Source organism: Calonectris borealis, chromosome 11 (genome assembly GCF_964195595.1).
Source record: "Calonectris borealis chromosome 11, bCalBor7.hap1.2, whole genome shotgun sequence".
NCBI classification, from domain to species: domain Eukaryota; kingdom Metazoa; phylum Chordata; class Aves; order Procellariiformes; family Procellariidae; genus Calonectris; species Calonectris borealis.
Window position 1 is genome coordinate 9,194,095 of NC_134322.1, and position 16,244 is coordinate 9,210,338.

General features: G+C 61.8%; 1 protein-coding gene and 1 non-coding gene across 3 annotated transcripts; one reads left to right on the forward strand and one right to left on the reverse strand.

Annotated features, from left to right (window-relative positions):
* Positions 1–180: 180 nt before the first annotated feature.
* On the reverse strand, positions 181–12,477 carry POLG (DNA polymerase gamma, catalytic subunit). Of its 2 annotated transcripts, none has more exons than XM_075159911.1 (23): positions 12,338–12,477; positions 11,006–11,656; positions 10,512–10,707; positions 9,890–10,057; positions 9,499–9,645; positions 9,203–9,282; positions 8,008–8,190; positions 7,718–7,875; positions 7,394–7,517; positions 7,099–7,323; positions 6,838–6,958; positions 6,576–6,647; positions 6,341–6,463; positions 5,933–6,093; positions 5,757–5,810; positions 5,548–5,665; positions 4,937–5,072; positions 4,586–4,832; positions 4,371–4,493; positions 3,893–4,064; positions 3,418–3,626; positions 2,147–2,307; positions 181–1,014 (listed from the first exon to the last, which is right to left on the reverse strand). In XM_075159911.1, the coding sequence occupies exons 1-23, from the start codon at positions 12,460–12,462 to the stop codon at positions 953–955; spliced, it is 3,816 nt and encodes a 1,271-aa protein (XP_075016012.1). In that variant the 5' UTR covers positions 12,463–12,477; the 3' UTR covers positions 181–952. The 2 variants fall into 2 exon arrangements, with proteins under 2 accessions (XP_075016012.1, XP_075016011.1); XM_075159910.1 differs by having other exon boundaries at positions 9,203–9,345.
* A 42-nt stretch (positions 12,478–12,519) lies between these two features.
* TRNAR-UCG (transfer RNA arginine (anticodon UCG)) lies at positions 12,520–12,592 on the forward strand. The gene has a single exon. It is a non-coding gene; the product is annotated as a tRNA-Arg (tRNA).
* The last annotated feature ends 3,652 nt before the right edge of the window (positions 12,593–16,244 follow it).

Sequence of the window (16,244 nt, forward strand, 5' to 3'; positions counted from 1 at the left end):
GCTGGCCAGGATCAGACCTTTGCAGCATGATGCAAAGTGGTTTTGCATCCAGGTTAACTTTTGTAGATAAACAGCTGGGAGGGCAAACTCTGCAAGGCATCATTCTCCTCAGACCCGTCTCCTCTACCAGATAGTCCTGGTGAAGGCAGCACAACCTGTGCTGGATAAAAAAATAAACAATTTACTTTGCTGATTGTCCAGGTTTTTATTGGTGCTTCTGTCCATATTTTCCTGAGTGTTTCAACAAGGCAAAATCCAGCACAAAAACAGTCCCTGTCCTGTGCCATTGGTAACCTGTGGTCTAAGCTCCAGCATGAACTGGGGGGGTCCACGGGGAAAGTCTCAGTGGGTGAGAGGAGTCCCATATTCAGGTCATTTTGTTAGGGAGGAAAAAGAGCTAAATCCTGTTCTGCACACCTGGTTTCTTGCTTTAGATAAACATTCCTTAGACTAATCACACAAAAACAATCACACTCTGTACTGCTACTCTCTCCCTCCCCTCTGCAGAGCAGCACAGCAGAGCAGACAGATGAGAATCAGGAACCCAAAAAGAAGAGACAGCGAAAAAAATAAAGCTGGGGTTGCCGCTGCTGCCTCCTCCCACAGTGCCCGTTCTGTGGCAGACTCGCCTTGGTCTTGGAGAACTGTGTGTATGGAGACGAGGGTTTGTTGTTTCTCTTGCCAATACTTACGACTTCTTCCTTTGTGCCCATGGGCACGCAAGCAGTGACTGGGGCCACTGTCTGAGGTTTCGCAGCTGGCCGCTGCCCTCGGAAGCACCTCTGCTATTTGAATGCTGCTATCAAAATCTTCTTCCCCAGGAACATCTCTCCTTGTGCGAAAAGGCAACAGAGTGACCGGGATCAGTCCCTGCCAAAAGATCTCCTTCTGAAAGGACAGCCAGGCTCTGGCACGCTCTCTGGACAATTGTCATTCTGGCACTCTAGCGTCATCATTTCTTCTCCAGCGAACCTCTGGTTATTTCAATTAGCTGATATATATCCAGTGCTTCTCCTGGAAGACAATGGGACAATCAGTTCCCTGCATTCTGCAGTACACTCAGAGACTGTGTAACATAAGAGAGTGACAGTCATGATTTGCTTTAGTTCAGAGCATGTAGCATAAAAAGCCCTAAATTTATTCAAACTTGTGTTTTGTGTGGAGGTGTGAATGCAGGCACCATCACCAGTAGGAAGCTGGAAACACGAGCTGTTCCGCCTCGGCGTTGAAGCTTGCTGCTGCGTGCAGCTCCTGAGCAGCAGAGAGGTGACAGCTTCCTCTGGCCAGGCTGGTTTTGCTGTTACGTTTTTTGCTGACCCTGATGCAATGCGCTTGTTTAATTTGCCTTGTTCTGGGCGAGAACAGACGTGCCCTTTTTGCCCAAAGAACACAAATCCTGTTTCTAAAAGCACCCTTTGCCTGTAAGACTCCTAATAAAGGTTACCTAAGAGGGCAGCGTCTGATGTATTCAACAACTGAGAGAACAAATCTGAGGGCAGGTTCTTCTTATCTGGGAAAACGCTGCCGCACAGCAAGGAGGAGCTGTTTAAAGCAGCTCCCAGCCAGGTTAAATGTTTTTTGCAGCAGTTAAAGTGCAGTCAGAGATGACTGTAGGCCTTGGGAGTGCTGGGGAAGACCACAGCAATGCCAAGGCAGTTCTCTGAACAGAGCTGGGCTGGGCTAAGGGGGAGGGGGAAAGGAGACAAAGCACCAAAGGCTGGAAAAGTTTGGGTCTGGAGGGCAAAATACACAAGGATGTTGAGGCCTCATTTCAGAGAAGGAACAATTCAATCTTGGGCTGTGTTAAACGTGCACAGGAGGGCTCCTCTCTCTTTGAGGGAAACAAAGCAAACGCGTGCGCGGGATAACGGAGCCAAGCCCGGCTCATCGCTGTCAAATGGTCGGCAGCTGCAGCACGAACTACTCAGGGATTGAGAAAGGAAAGAGGGGTACAGAGGGGCTGGCGCCAGGGTGACGGTTGCTGCAAGGCAGCCGATGGGTTGGGACGCACGGGGCTCAGGAGGTGCCTCTGGCGGACAGAGGAGCCCTCGGGGAATGCCTGCCTAGGCCAAGTGCGCTGCCTAAGCTGGGGAGGTTTGCGCAGAGGGGACTACAGGTGGGGTTAGCTTGCACGGACACGGCTCACCTTGAGGGATGCCGTACTTCTTCTCCATCCCGGTTGGATTTGATGGCGTTGCGCAGTTCATCGTCACCTCTTTCCTTAAGCACTGGTCAACGTCCACTGCGCTGAAGAAAGCCACCGACTGTGGCAGATCCTGGAGGCCCAGTTTGTAGGCAAACATGCACCTAGAAGAACAAGAGACCAGGTGGGACGGTGCTGCACATCACCCTTAGCCTTGTCACAGCTGGCTTTGATCAGCCACAGCGTCACAAAACATCGGCCAGCCATCGCCAACAGGTTACTTTGCACCCGCGTCACTCAGCAGCTGGAAGACAAGGTGCTTTTTAAGTACGGAGTAGCAGGAGGGTCAAGTATTGCTAAAGTGGAGGTGGGAGGAACAGAGCGACGGTACATTGAGCCTCCTCGGAAGAAAGGAAGAACCCAGCCCTTTGCTGCTGGCTAATCCTCCCAGGCAGAGCAGATGCTGGATTTTCCCAGCAGGAAGCACTGTGCTTGCAGGAGCCGGCACAAAGGCACGAACGTCAGGGCGCCTGCCCCCGCTGTGCCTGCCGCACCGGCACAGAAAGGCTGTTTGCTGTATCCCTGCCTCAGCGCAGGAGAAAACAGCTCAGCTTTGGCCTGCTCCTGTGTAACTAAATACCCCACAGCGCCGGGAAGGGGATTTGGCAAAGCAGGCTGTACCGGAGCTGGATTGAAGGGAGCCCTTTGAGGTCCAGGAGCTTTCCAGGCTGAGCTTAACCTTGCACGGGGCAGGGAGGCCACAGGAACGCCCCACGCTGCGGAAGGGGCAACAGCGCTGGTGCTCGCAGCAGAGACAACAAGCCGTGTCCCTTGCTGTCCCCTGAAGGCAGGGGAGAGACGAGGGATGGGGACAGTTTCACGCTCCCGGCTGCTCAATCAAGCCCAAGGGCTGCTGCTACGCGACAGCCACAGAGCTGAAGGGAGCAGGAGGCAATGCGCTCGCATCCCAGCAGAGCGGAACGATTGGCCCCATCCCTGCAGGAGCCAAAAGCTGACGCTATCCCCCGCTTGCCAGCAGACTACCTCTGGAAATCGAAGCCGAGCTCCATTTATAGCCACCCGAGTCACGCGTGAAGGAACTGCAACCCCCAGCGCTGCCAACTTCCCTCGAGCAGAAGAAAACCGCTCTGCGCCAGCTTGCTGTGGGCAAAGCTAACCCCTCTGTTGTCACCCCAGTCCCCTGGGCTTGCCCCATCCCACCCCAGAGGCGCTGGCGCTCGTTCCCAGGAGAGACCACAGCCGTCACGTCTCACCGCGTGAGGAGGTTGGTGATCTGCAGGGCCAGGGCTGCCCGGTAGCGATCCTGCTGCTGGACCAGGTAGCGCACCTCGTCGTGGATGCTGATGCAGAAGCGCCCGTTGATGTCGAACTCCTCGAAGAGCCACTTCATGGCGACCAGCATGAGGTGCAGGTAATCGACGGCCGAGCTCTGCACCACCCAGTTCACTCTGCTGGTCAGAAACTGGTGGAAGGAAACACAGATGGATGCTAGGGGAGCACTGGGGTCCCGGGCCTGGTCCCGCTACAGGAGAGCTCCCGGCAGAAGCCTGTTAAATTCAGGGTTGTTGGGTTTTCTTGATGGCATGCAGATATAGAGGCCATGGGTCTGCTGCATGGCTTCAAGAGCCTACTGGGTCTCCAGCATCTAAGAAGGGCTGAACTTGGGGTTGCTGTTTCGGAGAAGACAAGCAAAGCCGAGAGCTCGGCAGCGCAGAGCCGCGTCCTCACCTCCCCCTTGGCCACGGCGGGCTCCAGGGCCCTGCTGATGTGACAGCCCAGCACCGGGGTCTGCGGGGACGGGGATAAGGCGATGCTCTCCAGCTTGTTGAACATTTCGGACTCGGTGCCTCCAGCCCACACTCGGTGCTCCACCACGTCCCACTTCTTCTTCCTCCGGGACCTGGTGGGGCAGAGGGGGGGGTTTGCTGGAAGCGTGGGACGAGGCTGCAGGCCCTGTTTGAGAGCCTCAAATGCTCCCTCCCAGTTTGGGGCAGCCGGACGAGCCCCTGCAGCCTCCTGCTGCTAATTGCTCACTGGGAGAGACTGGGAGGTCCCAGATCAAATGGACTCAGCCCTGGGACAGCAGAGAGGGAGAATCAGGACCGTCCAGCCCCGTCTCCCTTCCCTGCCTGCTGCCCGCGGGCTGCAGCTCCCTCGGCCTCACCCCCTGATGCCACCAGAGCTGCGTGGGGTTGCAGCATCTCACCTTTTCGTGGCTTCTCTCTGGAGCCGCTGGACATCCTTGGCCGACACCGATCCATCCCCCGCCCTGTCCACAGCCAGGTCCAGCTCCCTCACCAGCCACTCCCCGTCCTCAGAGAGGCGAAACCTGGAGGGGAGAGTGACCCACGCCCAGGTCCCATGGGGCACCGCCGCCAGCCCCGTCCCTGCTCATCCTCCGCCTCCCCAGGCAGCACCCACCTCCGGACGCCCTTGGTGACCGCGTACATCTGCTGAGCCTTCTCACGGGCCTGCTGCTGCGTCAGCCGATGGTTGAACTGCATCAGCAGCCGCTCAGCGAAGGGCTGCCCGGCCCCGTAGATGCGCCCGTAGTTGAAGACTTTGGCGTGCTCCCGGCTGATGCCCACCGTGGCGGCCGTCTTGCTGTGCAGGTCTGTCCCGTTGCTCTTCTTCCCCTGCAGAGTCATCCAGCCGAAGGCCGTGCAGCCTGCCGGGAGGGGAGCAGCGGTTGGACACCAAACGGGACGGGGCTCGGCGGGTCACCCCGCTACCCAGTGAACCCATCTGCCCCGCGGCGCAGCCCCGGCTCACCGTGCATGCCGGCGAAGTGTGCCTCGCCGAGGACAGCGGCTATCCAGAGCTCCTGGGAATCCACGTCTGCGCCCACCAGGGAGTAGCCGGGCGGCACCTGGACCATGGCTTTCAGCTCGCTGCCCACCCGGTCGGCCTGCGGGATGCGACGCCCAGCTCAGCGCAAGCCCTGCACCCCCCCCTCATCCTCAGCGGGGCAGGAGCAGCCTTCCTCCCGCAGCTGCGGCGTGCCGGCACGGCGCTCCCCATGCCCCTAAACCTTGCTCTGAAAATCAAAACCAGGTTTAACCTACACGTGGGGCATCGCCCACTTGGTTACTTCCCCCAGGCTCTTCCAGCATGGAAGAAGGGGAGGGGAAAGAGAGAAACCAGTGCTTCAGTGTTTTCTTTTCCTTTCACAAAATTTTGAAGCTCAGGAGCCTCTGCTGACTCCTTCCCTTCTCCCAAAGTCAAAGCACATCAGCAAGGGAAGGGCCCCAGCACCAGCCCCGCCACCTCAAACCCCAGCATCCAGCCCCAACTCCTATTTCCAACCCAGGCTGCTCCCACCAGTCCAAAACACACAGAGGGTGCCCCAAAACACCCCCGCAAAGACACAAGCACGGCCGTACCCGGGCATTGCTGGCCGTCAGCCACGTGGGCTCCACCGCCCGGCGGGTGATGGTGCCCGCGGTCACCACCTGCGGCAGGATGGCTCCGTAATCATCCTCCTCGTTATAGTCGGGGTGCCTGGGACAGAGGTGAGGGTGAGCATCATCCTGCAAGAGCCCTCCTGGAGCGGCACAGAAGGGATCCCAGCTGGGGCCGTTCCTCCCCGTACCTGGTCACCACGCGAGGCAGCTCCCCTTTCTTCAGCCACACCACCATCTGGGAACTGGGGGAACACGCGGCAGGCGAGATGCTGAGCCCCCCGCATCCGCACAACCTCCCCCGGCTGTGACGCAGCCTCTGCCCGCCCGCAGGGATGTCACGATTCGGCTGAAGGCGGCCGCTCACCTGATTCGCTTGTGAGCGTTCCTCCAAAACGAGATCATTTTGTTAATCTCGAGGGCTCTGGTCCCATGGGTGCGGCCCACGGCGGCCCGCAGGGTGCCGTCCTCCATCCGGGGCAGGAAATCCTTGGCAAAAGGGCTTCCCACGTTGTTATCGTTCCCATCCTTTAACAGCAAAAGAGATGCCAGGGCTCAGCGTGCCACCGCTCCATCAATAAAGCTCTGTGCATCCTCCCGCCCCAGCTAGAGAGATGCCTTTCCACCACCCAATCCCACAGGACAAGATCACGGGGCTCCCGGGAGTGCTGCAGCACCAGGGTGACAGGCAAGGTGACACTCCTGTGCAGCAGGACCAGAGGAGCTGGGGTGGCCAGGAAGCCCCCAGGAAGAGCCCCAAGAGCACCCAACTTGCCTTGTGAGGCAGCTTGAAGAACCAGCACCCAGGGATGTTGACATCGTTGTAGGGACCATTGCCATGGTGGTACGAGGGCTGGCTCCTTGCCTCTGCCAGCTCATACAGCTCATCCATCTCCTCCTGTGACCAGTGATGCAGGGTGATGCCGGGAACCCCCCCGGCACAGCGGGAGGGGGAAATTGAGAAAAGAGGGATCGATCCACCACCCCGCCCCGCAGGAAACCCCCTTTACCTGCATCAGGCTCTGGTCTGCTCTGCCCATTTTCTCCTCCACGTCCACCTCCAGCTGGCTCAGCTCCTCCACCTGCGGCACAGAGGGACCGTGGCGGGAGCCGGGTCAAACACCAATTCTCCAGTGATTTAACGCTTATTAAAGGAAATTTCTTACTTCCAGCCCCCGGAGCCACGCTCAGGGCTGGTTTTCACATGCCCACGGGAATAAGTCCAGCCCCATTACTCCCTCCCACCAAGCGACCCTCCACCTCTTCCTTCACCTGCTGCCACATCGTGCTGTCGTCCATCACCAGCAGCTCATCCTCCACGGCGGCCTCCAGCCCCGGGGGCTGCCCCTTGCCTTTCTCCAGGCAGTGCTGCCTGTACAGGTACTCGATCACCCTGGCAGGGGAGAGGGCAGGGCTCACGCACCCACGACAGGGACCGAGGCTCCGGGGCAGGACCTGGGCAGAGTCCCGGGGAGCTCCCAAACCCCTCCACGGAGCAGCCCCCGGCTCAGCACCCCTCTACGTCCCCCTCACCTGTGCGGGCAGAGAGGGCCCTCCGCCTCCAAGGGGACCACCGGCAAATTGTCCTGTCTCCCCGGCACCAGGTAGCCCCAGCCGTGCTTCTCTGAGTAATGGAGAGGGAAGCCATCCCAGGCCAGGCGCATCAGCTTCGGGGTCACCCTCATCTGCAGGCTGATGAGGCTGGGTCCCGGCACCCACCCCACCTCCTCCAGGCGCGGGCACAGCTTGCGGTACCAGCTGGGGAGCAGCAGGGATGGGTCAGAGAGTGCAGGGCAACCCTTGGGGACACCCAGGGTCCCCAACTCACCCTGGGTGGCCCGGCAGGTGCTGGAGTCTCTTGGGTTGCAGCGCAACCGTCTCCTTCAGACGCTCCAGGCGGACCCGGCTCGCAGGGGCTTTCAGCTCCTCGTCCTCACTGGGGGGGCCAGGGTCTGGTGGGGCAAGGAGGACTGGCTGGCAAAGAGCCCTCCATGCCACCACGCCGAGGACCTCGAGCCAGCGCGCCAGCACGGGGACACAGGCCAGCGATGCTTCACGCTGCCGGCGCCAGCGAACTGTGTCCCTTCCTCTGGGCGCCCACAGGAAGGCGTCCCTCGAGCATCCCTCGTCCCCAGGGACCACCCACGCTCACCTTCCTGCCACTCCTGCTCGGACCCGTCTGAGCCCACCGCTTCCGCAGGGGCTTTGCTGTTCCCGTCCTGATCCTTCTTCTTCTTCCCTGGATTCTTCTTCTGCTTAAACTCCTGCGTGTCCCACTCAAGATCCCAGAGCCAGGGGTCATCCTTGTACCTGCCGACACACCACTGTCACACCACAGCTTTGCTCCCGTCCCCAGCACCCGCCCGCAGCCCCCCATGGACCACCCAGCGTCTGGTCTCTGTCCTGCGAGCGGCAGGACCTGCACCCCCAGCCCACGGGTACCTGTCCTCGTGCAGCAGCTGGCAGGCGTCATTGGCCAGGTTCATCAGGGACTTCTTCATCTCTTTCTGCAGCTCCTCGTAGATACCCTGAGCATCATCCAGGTATCTCTTCCAGTTCCCGTTGACGGGTAGATAAGACACCCCCATCTCCAGCATCCCTGCAAACGTCACGGGGTGGGGGCACCTAGAGCCAAAAGCAGCGAGGAATTAGATGTCTGCTGGAGGAGATTTGCCCTGGAAGCACCAGACTATAATGGTGTCCTGGTTTCGGCTGAGATAGAGTTAATTTTCTTCCAAGTAGCTGGTAAAGTGCTGTGTTTTGGGTTTAGTGTGACAACAACATTGATAACACACTGATGTTTCAGTTGTTGCTCAGCAGTGTTTACGCTAGTCAAGGACTTTTCAGCTTCCCATGCTCTGCCAGGTGCACGAGAAGCTGGGAGGGGACACAGCCAGGACAGCTGACCCAACTGGCCAAAGGGGTATTCCATACCATATGACATCATGCTCGGTATATAAACTGGGGGAAGGGGTTGGGAAGCAGCGATCGCTGCTCGGGGACTGGCTGGGCATCGGTCGGTGGGTGGTGAGCAATTACATCACGAATCACTTGCTTTGTATATTCTATTATTATTACTACTATTTTCCTTTATTTTATTTCAATTATTAAACTGTCTTTATCTCAACCCATGAGTTTTCTCACTTTTACCTTCCCGATTCTCTCCCCCATCCCACCAGAGGCGGGGGAGCGAGCAAGCGGTTGTGTGGTGTTTAGTTGCTGGCTGAGGTTAAACCACGACAAATGCACGTGAACGTGTCTTCACCTGGGGCTTCACAGCCCTCGATGCTTTTCCCCTAAACCTGTAACAATCCCTGTATCTTCTGCCTGCCCTGCACATGAATCGCCGCCCTAAAAACAACCCTGTGCAATAACCCCAAAACTGTATCGCTCTGATCTGCCTCATTAAGTCTGCTCGCCTCCTGCAGCCACGTGGTGCTGCTATTTATTCCTTCTCCTACAGACAGGGGGTCTGAGGTCCCTCCTGAAAAAGGGCTCAGGGCCCCCCCAACCTCCCACCGCCACCCCAAGGACCAGAGGAGCGGCATCCCATCCCCAGAGGAGCCGCAATCCTCCCCGCTGCCAGCCAGGACCACAGCCCCTCGGCCAACGCTGGCCAGAGCTCGGTGGCTCTCACCTCTCCATGAAGAGCGGCAGCTGCTCCTGAAACACCTCGTGGGTGGCCTGGACGTCGCGGGCACAGTACGACATCAGGTCCTGGGGGCAGAGGCAGGTGAGAGCAGGCAAAGCAGCCGCTTCTCTGCCAGCACGGAGCAAGGGCTGCGGGAGGACGGGGGACTTCACAGCCCCACGCACACCCACAGCCCTCGCAAGAAAGGGCAGCAAAATGGAAACTACCCCAGCAGCTGCTCCCATCCCGCTCCCATTTCCAGCTCCTGCTGCCCGTCGGGATGTTGGGATCGCCGCCCGCACCTGGAAGTGACTCCTAATGTCGGCCATGGTCCCCTTGACAAAGAGCTCCCGCGCCTCCTTCTCCAGCGGCTCCCCCCCGACGTACAGCGCGTGCACGTCCGCCAGGTTGTTGATGCTGCTGACGTGCACCCAGTCCCACGAAGTGACCTGCGAACAACGGGGGGGTCAGACGGTGCGGGACGAGGACAGGCTGCGGCCGAGATCAGGAGGGGTAAAGGATGCTGCTGCTCCGTTTTAAACCAAGGCCACCTCATCTGGAAGGCACTGGTAGAGCTTCACCCAGCAAGCTGCTCCAACAGCTCCTACTCTGCCAGTACAGATGGTCCCAGTAGAGGAGCAAACGGTCCCCTGCCACCCACGCCGCTGCCAGCGGCTCAGCTCCCTTACTCACAGCTGGCCCCTCCGTTTTGCTGCGCGTTTTCTTAATGTGCTCCTTGACCTGCTGCAGCCCCTTCCTCTTGCCGTGCTTGGCAGCCATCCAGAGGCTGCGCTGGAAGCCTGTCAGCCCCGAGATGGCCATGTGCATGCTCATGGTGTCCAGGAAACGCACCCGGGAGCCCTGGGACACATCGGGGAAGAGAGAAGAGGTGGTTTGGGACGTGCTGGAGCAGAAACGTGCTGCCGAATGTCCTGTAGCTGCCAGCAAGCACCATCTCGTGTTACAGAGCTGCAAGTCCTCTGCTCAGGCTGCTTTTGTCAAGGCAAAGCTTTGCCTCCCGGCACCCCTCTTCTGAGAGCCGAGAGCATCCCCAGCGCAGGCCATCAGCTGCTTAAAGGCTCCTGCCATGTCCCCAGCTGCAACCCTGCAGCCTCCAGCAACCTTATGGGGTGCAAGAATATCTCCCTCTAAAGCGATCCAACCTCAACCCGTTCTGCAGGACGAGGTGAGCACGACCCTGGGGTATCTGTGCAGAACAGCACCTGCCAAAATAACCCTGAAAAGCCAGTGCAAATGACCACCCAGGGGTAACGAACCGCAGCTGCTGGCGTAAGGCAATGGCACTGTGGATCACCTGGATGAGGTACTGCTCCTTGATGAACGCCCGGTCGAAGGCCACGTTGTGCCCTACCACCACTCTCTCTGGCCAGTCCTGCTTGCCGGCACAGCCGGCACCCGCCGGGCTCTCCAGGGGAATGAGGTCGGCCAGGGTGAGGTGGCTGGACCAGGAGTACCGCTGCTCCAGCAGCCGCTTGCTGCACCACGAGTACCTGCGGATGACATGCGGCACCCCACAGCTGTAAAATATAAAGTAGGGGCTCCCAGGACCAAAAGCACCCGCTGTGCCGTGGGGTGCTGAGCAAGGATCCCACCCATGGGAGGGAGGTGACTGACCCTGGGGAGCGCTGCGCTCGCTAACCAGGACATCCCAGAGCCGCGCTTCGGGGCTTTGCTGTTTTCCCCACAAGCCGGCGATGGTTTGCAGAAAGAGGCTCCGCTCGGGAGCACCCCCATCCTTCCCAAAGCTGTCCCCCCCCCACCGCGACCCCAAGCATCACCGCATCTCACCAGGCATGCGGTGAGACCGCCACGGCCAGCGTCGGGCAGTGGCCGTCAGCCACGCACACCTCCACGTCCAATACCACCGCCCGCTCCTCGGGGAAGTCAACGGCTTCCGCTTGCCCGTCGGGGCTGTAGCGGGTCCAGCCGAGCTGCCATGCCCACTGCGCGGGCGCGGGGGGCAGCTTGCACTGCAGCAGCTCGTTGGCCGCCTCCAGGTAGGGCAAGCTCTGCTTCTGCGCCAGGAGGCGAAAATGCTCGTCGATGTTGTCCCCGTACATGCGGGGCAGCTGCAGGTCCACGTCGGGCAGCGTGGAGGTCTCCTTGCCCCACAGGTCATGGCGTTGCAGGTGCTCCACGCTCCTCTGGATCTCTGCCGCCGAGTAGCGTACCTGGGCCCCCCGGAAAATCTGCTCATGGAGGGTCCTGGACAGCATCTGGATGTTGAGGGGGTTCATGCGCCGCTGACCCTCGGCTGGCTCCTGACTCAGGTTCTCCGGCAGCGGGCGGCTGATGGAGGAGCTGGAGGCGCATCGCCGGGGCTTGGCACCGTGGGCTGCAGCGCAGCCCCTCACCGATCTCCTCCAGAGCAAGCGCCTCATCTCCCCCTGCTCCGGGGATGCACCTCCAGCACAGGCTGCTCCCCCCGGGCGGCCGGAGCTGCAGGGAGAAAGCAACAGCGAGGGGCGAGCTCGGCACCGCTGCGGGGCAGCCCTCACCTCCGCTACGGGCACGCACAGCCGGAGCTGCCCGAGGCACCACACGGCCGGGGAAGGCCGGGCTGCCCGGCTGCGCTGCACCCCCCCGCAGGCATGTACCCCCCCGCAGCCCCGCACACACCCCCCCCCGCAGGAATGCAACCCCTCGCAGGCGTGCACCCCCCCGCAGCCCCGCACACACCCCCCCCCGCAGGAATGCAACCCCCCGCAGGCGTGCACCCCCCCGCAGCCCCGCACACACCCCCCCCCGCAGGAATGCAACCCCCCGCAGGCGTGCACCCCCCCGCAGCCCCGCACACACACCCCCCGCAGGAATGCAACACACACACCCCCAAGGAATGCAGCCCCCCGCAACCGTGCACACAGCCCCCCCGCAGCCGTGCACACCCCTCCCCGCATGCATGCAACCCCTGCAGCCGTGCAAATCCCCCCGCAGTCGTGCACACCCTCCACAAGCATGCACCCCCCCCGCAGCCACGCACTCCCCTATACATCTGCGCACACCCCTCCGCAGCCGTACGCCCCCCTATGCAGCCGCGCACACCCCCCGCACGCGTGCACCCCCCACACAGCCGTGCCCCCCCCCCCCCGACAACGCGCCCCTCGCCCCCCACGCTCCTACCTGCTCCCTGCGCGCGCCGCCCGGGCCTGGGCCGGAGGGCGGATCCAAACCGGGGCGCCCGGGGGAGCTTCCGGCCGCGCTGACGTCCCGTCCCGTGTCGTCGTGTTCCCCCCCCCCGCGCGCATGGTTCGGTCCGCCGGCGGCGGGCTCAGTACGGCGCGCGGGAAGGCGGTAGTAACGGCGGCCGCGTGGCCTAATGGATAAGGCGTCTGACTTCGGATCAGAAGATTGCAGGTTCGAGTCCTGCCGCGGTCGAGCGCGAGCGCCGTAACGGCGCTGCCCGTTTTGCTCCGCCCGTGCCGTGGCCTCGGGGCGACAGACCCGGGGCGGCTGCTTCACTGCGCCCCGGGCTGCCGTCGCCTGGGGCACCCCACGCACGCGGCATGTTTTGCTCGTGTTTTTAACTGCGCGCGCGGAAGCAGAGACCGACCGTATTCGAAACACGAGTGGGGGAGGGCGGTCCCAGCCCGCGGGGCACGGCCGGGGAGAGCAGTCCCCCAAGCAGCGCGGGGACCAGCACGGTATCACCCTGGTCCTGCGGGAGCCCACGCTCCACCCCGGGCTACCAGGGGAGGTCAGGCTGCGGGGCGGCAGGGCCAGCAGCCGCCATCCTGCTCCCCGTCACCCTGCAGCCCCGCAGCCACCCCTGCGTTCACGTCAGGTGTGGGGCTCCCTACAACAGAGCTCACCAGGAGCCAGGGCACCCATCCGCGCCCCAAAACCTTGCACCTTAAAGCTCCGAGGCCTCAAGGATTGCTTGGAATGAGCGGTGGGGTCCAGGGTCTCCTTGCCCAGCCCGGCTGGTGGGTGCTGCATGGGGCCGCACAGGTAGGAATTGGGCATGGTGTGGGGGCACCAGCAGCCCTCACTTGACACGAGTGGGGGACAGCTTGGCGAGTGGGGACGGAGCAGTGGCTAGAGAGCCAAAGATGATCACAGGGTGTAGGGTAACAGGCCGTAGGGTGCAGGGAAGGGCCGTAGGGTGCAGGGGAAGGGGATCAGGAGGTGCCGGGGCCAGGGCAGGTGGGTGCAGGCTCCCTGCCCTCCGTAGGGGCTCTTCTGGCCGGGAAAGTGGCTCCTGGCAAAGACCAACCTGGCCTTGGCGTTAATAGGGTGCCGTGCCGTGCCAAGCCGTGCCAGACCGAGCCGTGCCGTGCCATGCCGAACCGCCAGGTGGCGCTGACGACCCGCCGCTACTGATCGCGCCGGGCCGGTTCCCACGGGGCCGGGACCGTCGGGGCGCGGGTACGGCTCCGGGCCCATCCCGCTCTGCGCTCCCGCTGGGGCACCGGGCAGGGGCCACCGGGCACTGTGACATCCTCCCCCCCCCCCGCCTCTCCCGGTCCCTGCGGAGCTTCAGACCCGGGATGCGCTCCCCCGAGTCCTGCACCCCCGAGGGGAGGGAGCTGTGCGAGGGCACAGCTCCCTCCCCTCGGGGATGCAGTATTGGGGGGGGACAGCTATGCCCCCCCCGTGTCCAAAACGGCTGCACCAGCATGGGGAAGTGAGAAACGCACCGCCCCTCCCATGCTGTTTTCTGCGGCTTTGAATGCATTTCACAGCACCCTGGTGCCCACCAAAATACCTGCTCCCCCCCCAAGCTTGGCATCCGATGCTTCACGCTGTTTCACCCAGCAGCAGAAGGTACCCGGTGCCTTCGCCTGGCAAGAGCCGGCCCCACGGGGGATGCCCGTGCTCAGCTCCCCCGCCCAATACCGGGGGCTTGAGGTTTTCCGGTCTTTCCGCGGACACCGCGGGGAGCTGGGGGTGTGGAACCGGCGGGGAGGGATGCTCCGGGGCTGCGGGTGCTCTGGGCGGGAGGTAAGAGCCGTGAGCTGCGCTGGGGCGAAGCACGGAAGTGTTTGGGGACCCCCTGCTACGGGGTGGCTCTGGGGAAGGACCCGGGTGCTGGGGACTTGTTCTCCTCTCCGATGTTAACGCCGATTTCCTCTTATTTGGGGTCTCTGATATACTTATTTCTATCGTGGGTAGCAAAAAAAAAAAAAAATTAAAAAAATCCAAACCCGCCCCACCAAAAAAATCCCTCCCCCCGCAAGCGGAAAAAAATAAATTCTCCCCGAAATTATTCTCCCCGCTTTATTTCTGAAGCTCTCCCGGCCGGCAGCGCTATGGGGAGGATCGATGACAACAAGCCCCGCTGCTTTGCCCGCAGGCAGGACCGGGCCGGGCTGCCTGCCCCTCATCCGGGCGCGGGCGGGGAGGTTCGGCGAGGCGCGGCACCGCTATAAAAAAAATCACCACTATAAAAAAAACCCGAGATAAACCCAAAAATCCGCTGTTTCAGCAGCGCTGGTTGCAAATGCATAAATCGGGATGGGGTGTGTAGGGTTTGTTTTTTTTTTTCCCTAGGCTCTTTGTTTGTCTGTCTGTCTGTCGGGGAAACATCCCCATCCCGGTGCGCCCCGTCGGGGCCCGGTACCGGCGGTGGGAGACGCGACTTGCCCCCCCGCCTTGGAGACCCCACTCCCTACCGTGGGCTCGACGCTGTCGGTCGGATAATGGGGCGGTGGGACTTTGTTTAACCCCGTTGCCCCCGGGGCCAGGGGTCAAGGGCTTCCTCTTCCCCCGGGGCACGACGGAGAGGCCGCCGGTCGCAACGGGAGGACCGCGGCGGGGAGGGGGGGGGGCGGCGGCCGCCGCCCCCCCCCCTCCCCGCCGCGGCCCTCACGGTGCGACTGGCGTAGGACCCCGTAAACCCCCATCGCCCCCTGGCATCGAGAGCCTGGGGATGGCTCCGGGTGGGTGTTTTGGGGGAGCAGGGGGCAGCCAAACATCACCCCGGGGAGGGAGGGAGGGGTACGGAGAAGCGGCCCCTGCCCTCCAGCATCCGCCAGTTCTGCCTTCCCCTCCCGGTAGGAGGAAAAAAAAACGGGGTGCCGGTTTTAACGGGGTTTTAACCCCCCTCCGCAGGCAGAGGTATCTCAGCCACCCCCCCGGGAGCCAAGAAACGGGAGAAACGGGCAATTTTTATAGGTGACGTACGGGCTTACGTGGGACTCCGTGCCCAGCACCGCTCTTCCAGCTTTTTTCTCCCGAAATAACACTTCCCTGTAGCTCGTACCCCCCTTTTCCAGCTCGCACCCCCTTTTCCAAGCTGGGGGGGGAACCGAGGGGGGGGGGAGGAAGAGGGAAAAGAAAAGCAGCCCCCCACATCCCGCTATTTTCCTGCTCGGGAGACGAGCCCTGGAGCTCCGAAAGTGAGCGATGAAGAGGGCGAGGCAGTAGGGAGCCGGCTCCGAGGTGGAGGGGTTGGGGGGTGGGATGGAGGGGGGGGGGCGGGAGGACCCTCCTTTTCGGGATTAAGGGAGAACCGGCGAGGGAGGGAGGCTGGCGGCACCGCGGGCATCCGAGGTAAGTCCCCCTCCTGCTCGCACCGGAGCCCGGGAGCTGCTGGCACGGGCGATGCCGGCGCTGCGGGGGGGATGCTTTGGGGGTGCAAAGGAGCCCGATCCCGGGGGGTACCCAGGCCCGGGGCTGCCCCATCCCCACCCCCGGGCTGAGCTCCTGCGGGAGCTGCGGGGCCGGGGCTGCTTTGGCAGCTGCGGCTCCTGGGGAAATCGGTGCCGGTTATCCCGGCCCGGGGGCTGCAGGCAGCCCCTGCCCCGCGCCCTGCCCGCTCCCTCGAGGCTGGGCCGGGGTCCCCCCGGGCGGAGCAGCCCACGGAGCCCTCTCCCAGCCCGCGGGGCTCCTCCCGTGTGTGTCTCAATTCGCTCAGGCTTGACTTGGCAATAAGCTCTCTCAATAGGGTGACAATAGAGCCCCGGTGGGACCCGAACAAAGAATTTGAAAGTAGTTAAATTGCAGGACACGTCCATCGCCTGGGTGCTTGAATTAAAAAAAAAAAAAAAAAAGAAAAAGAAAAAGAAAAAAAAATCGGAGAAAAGAA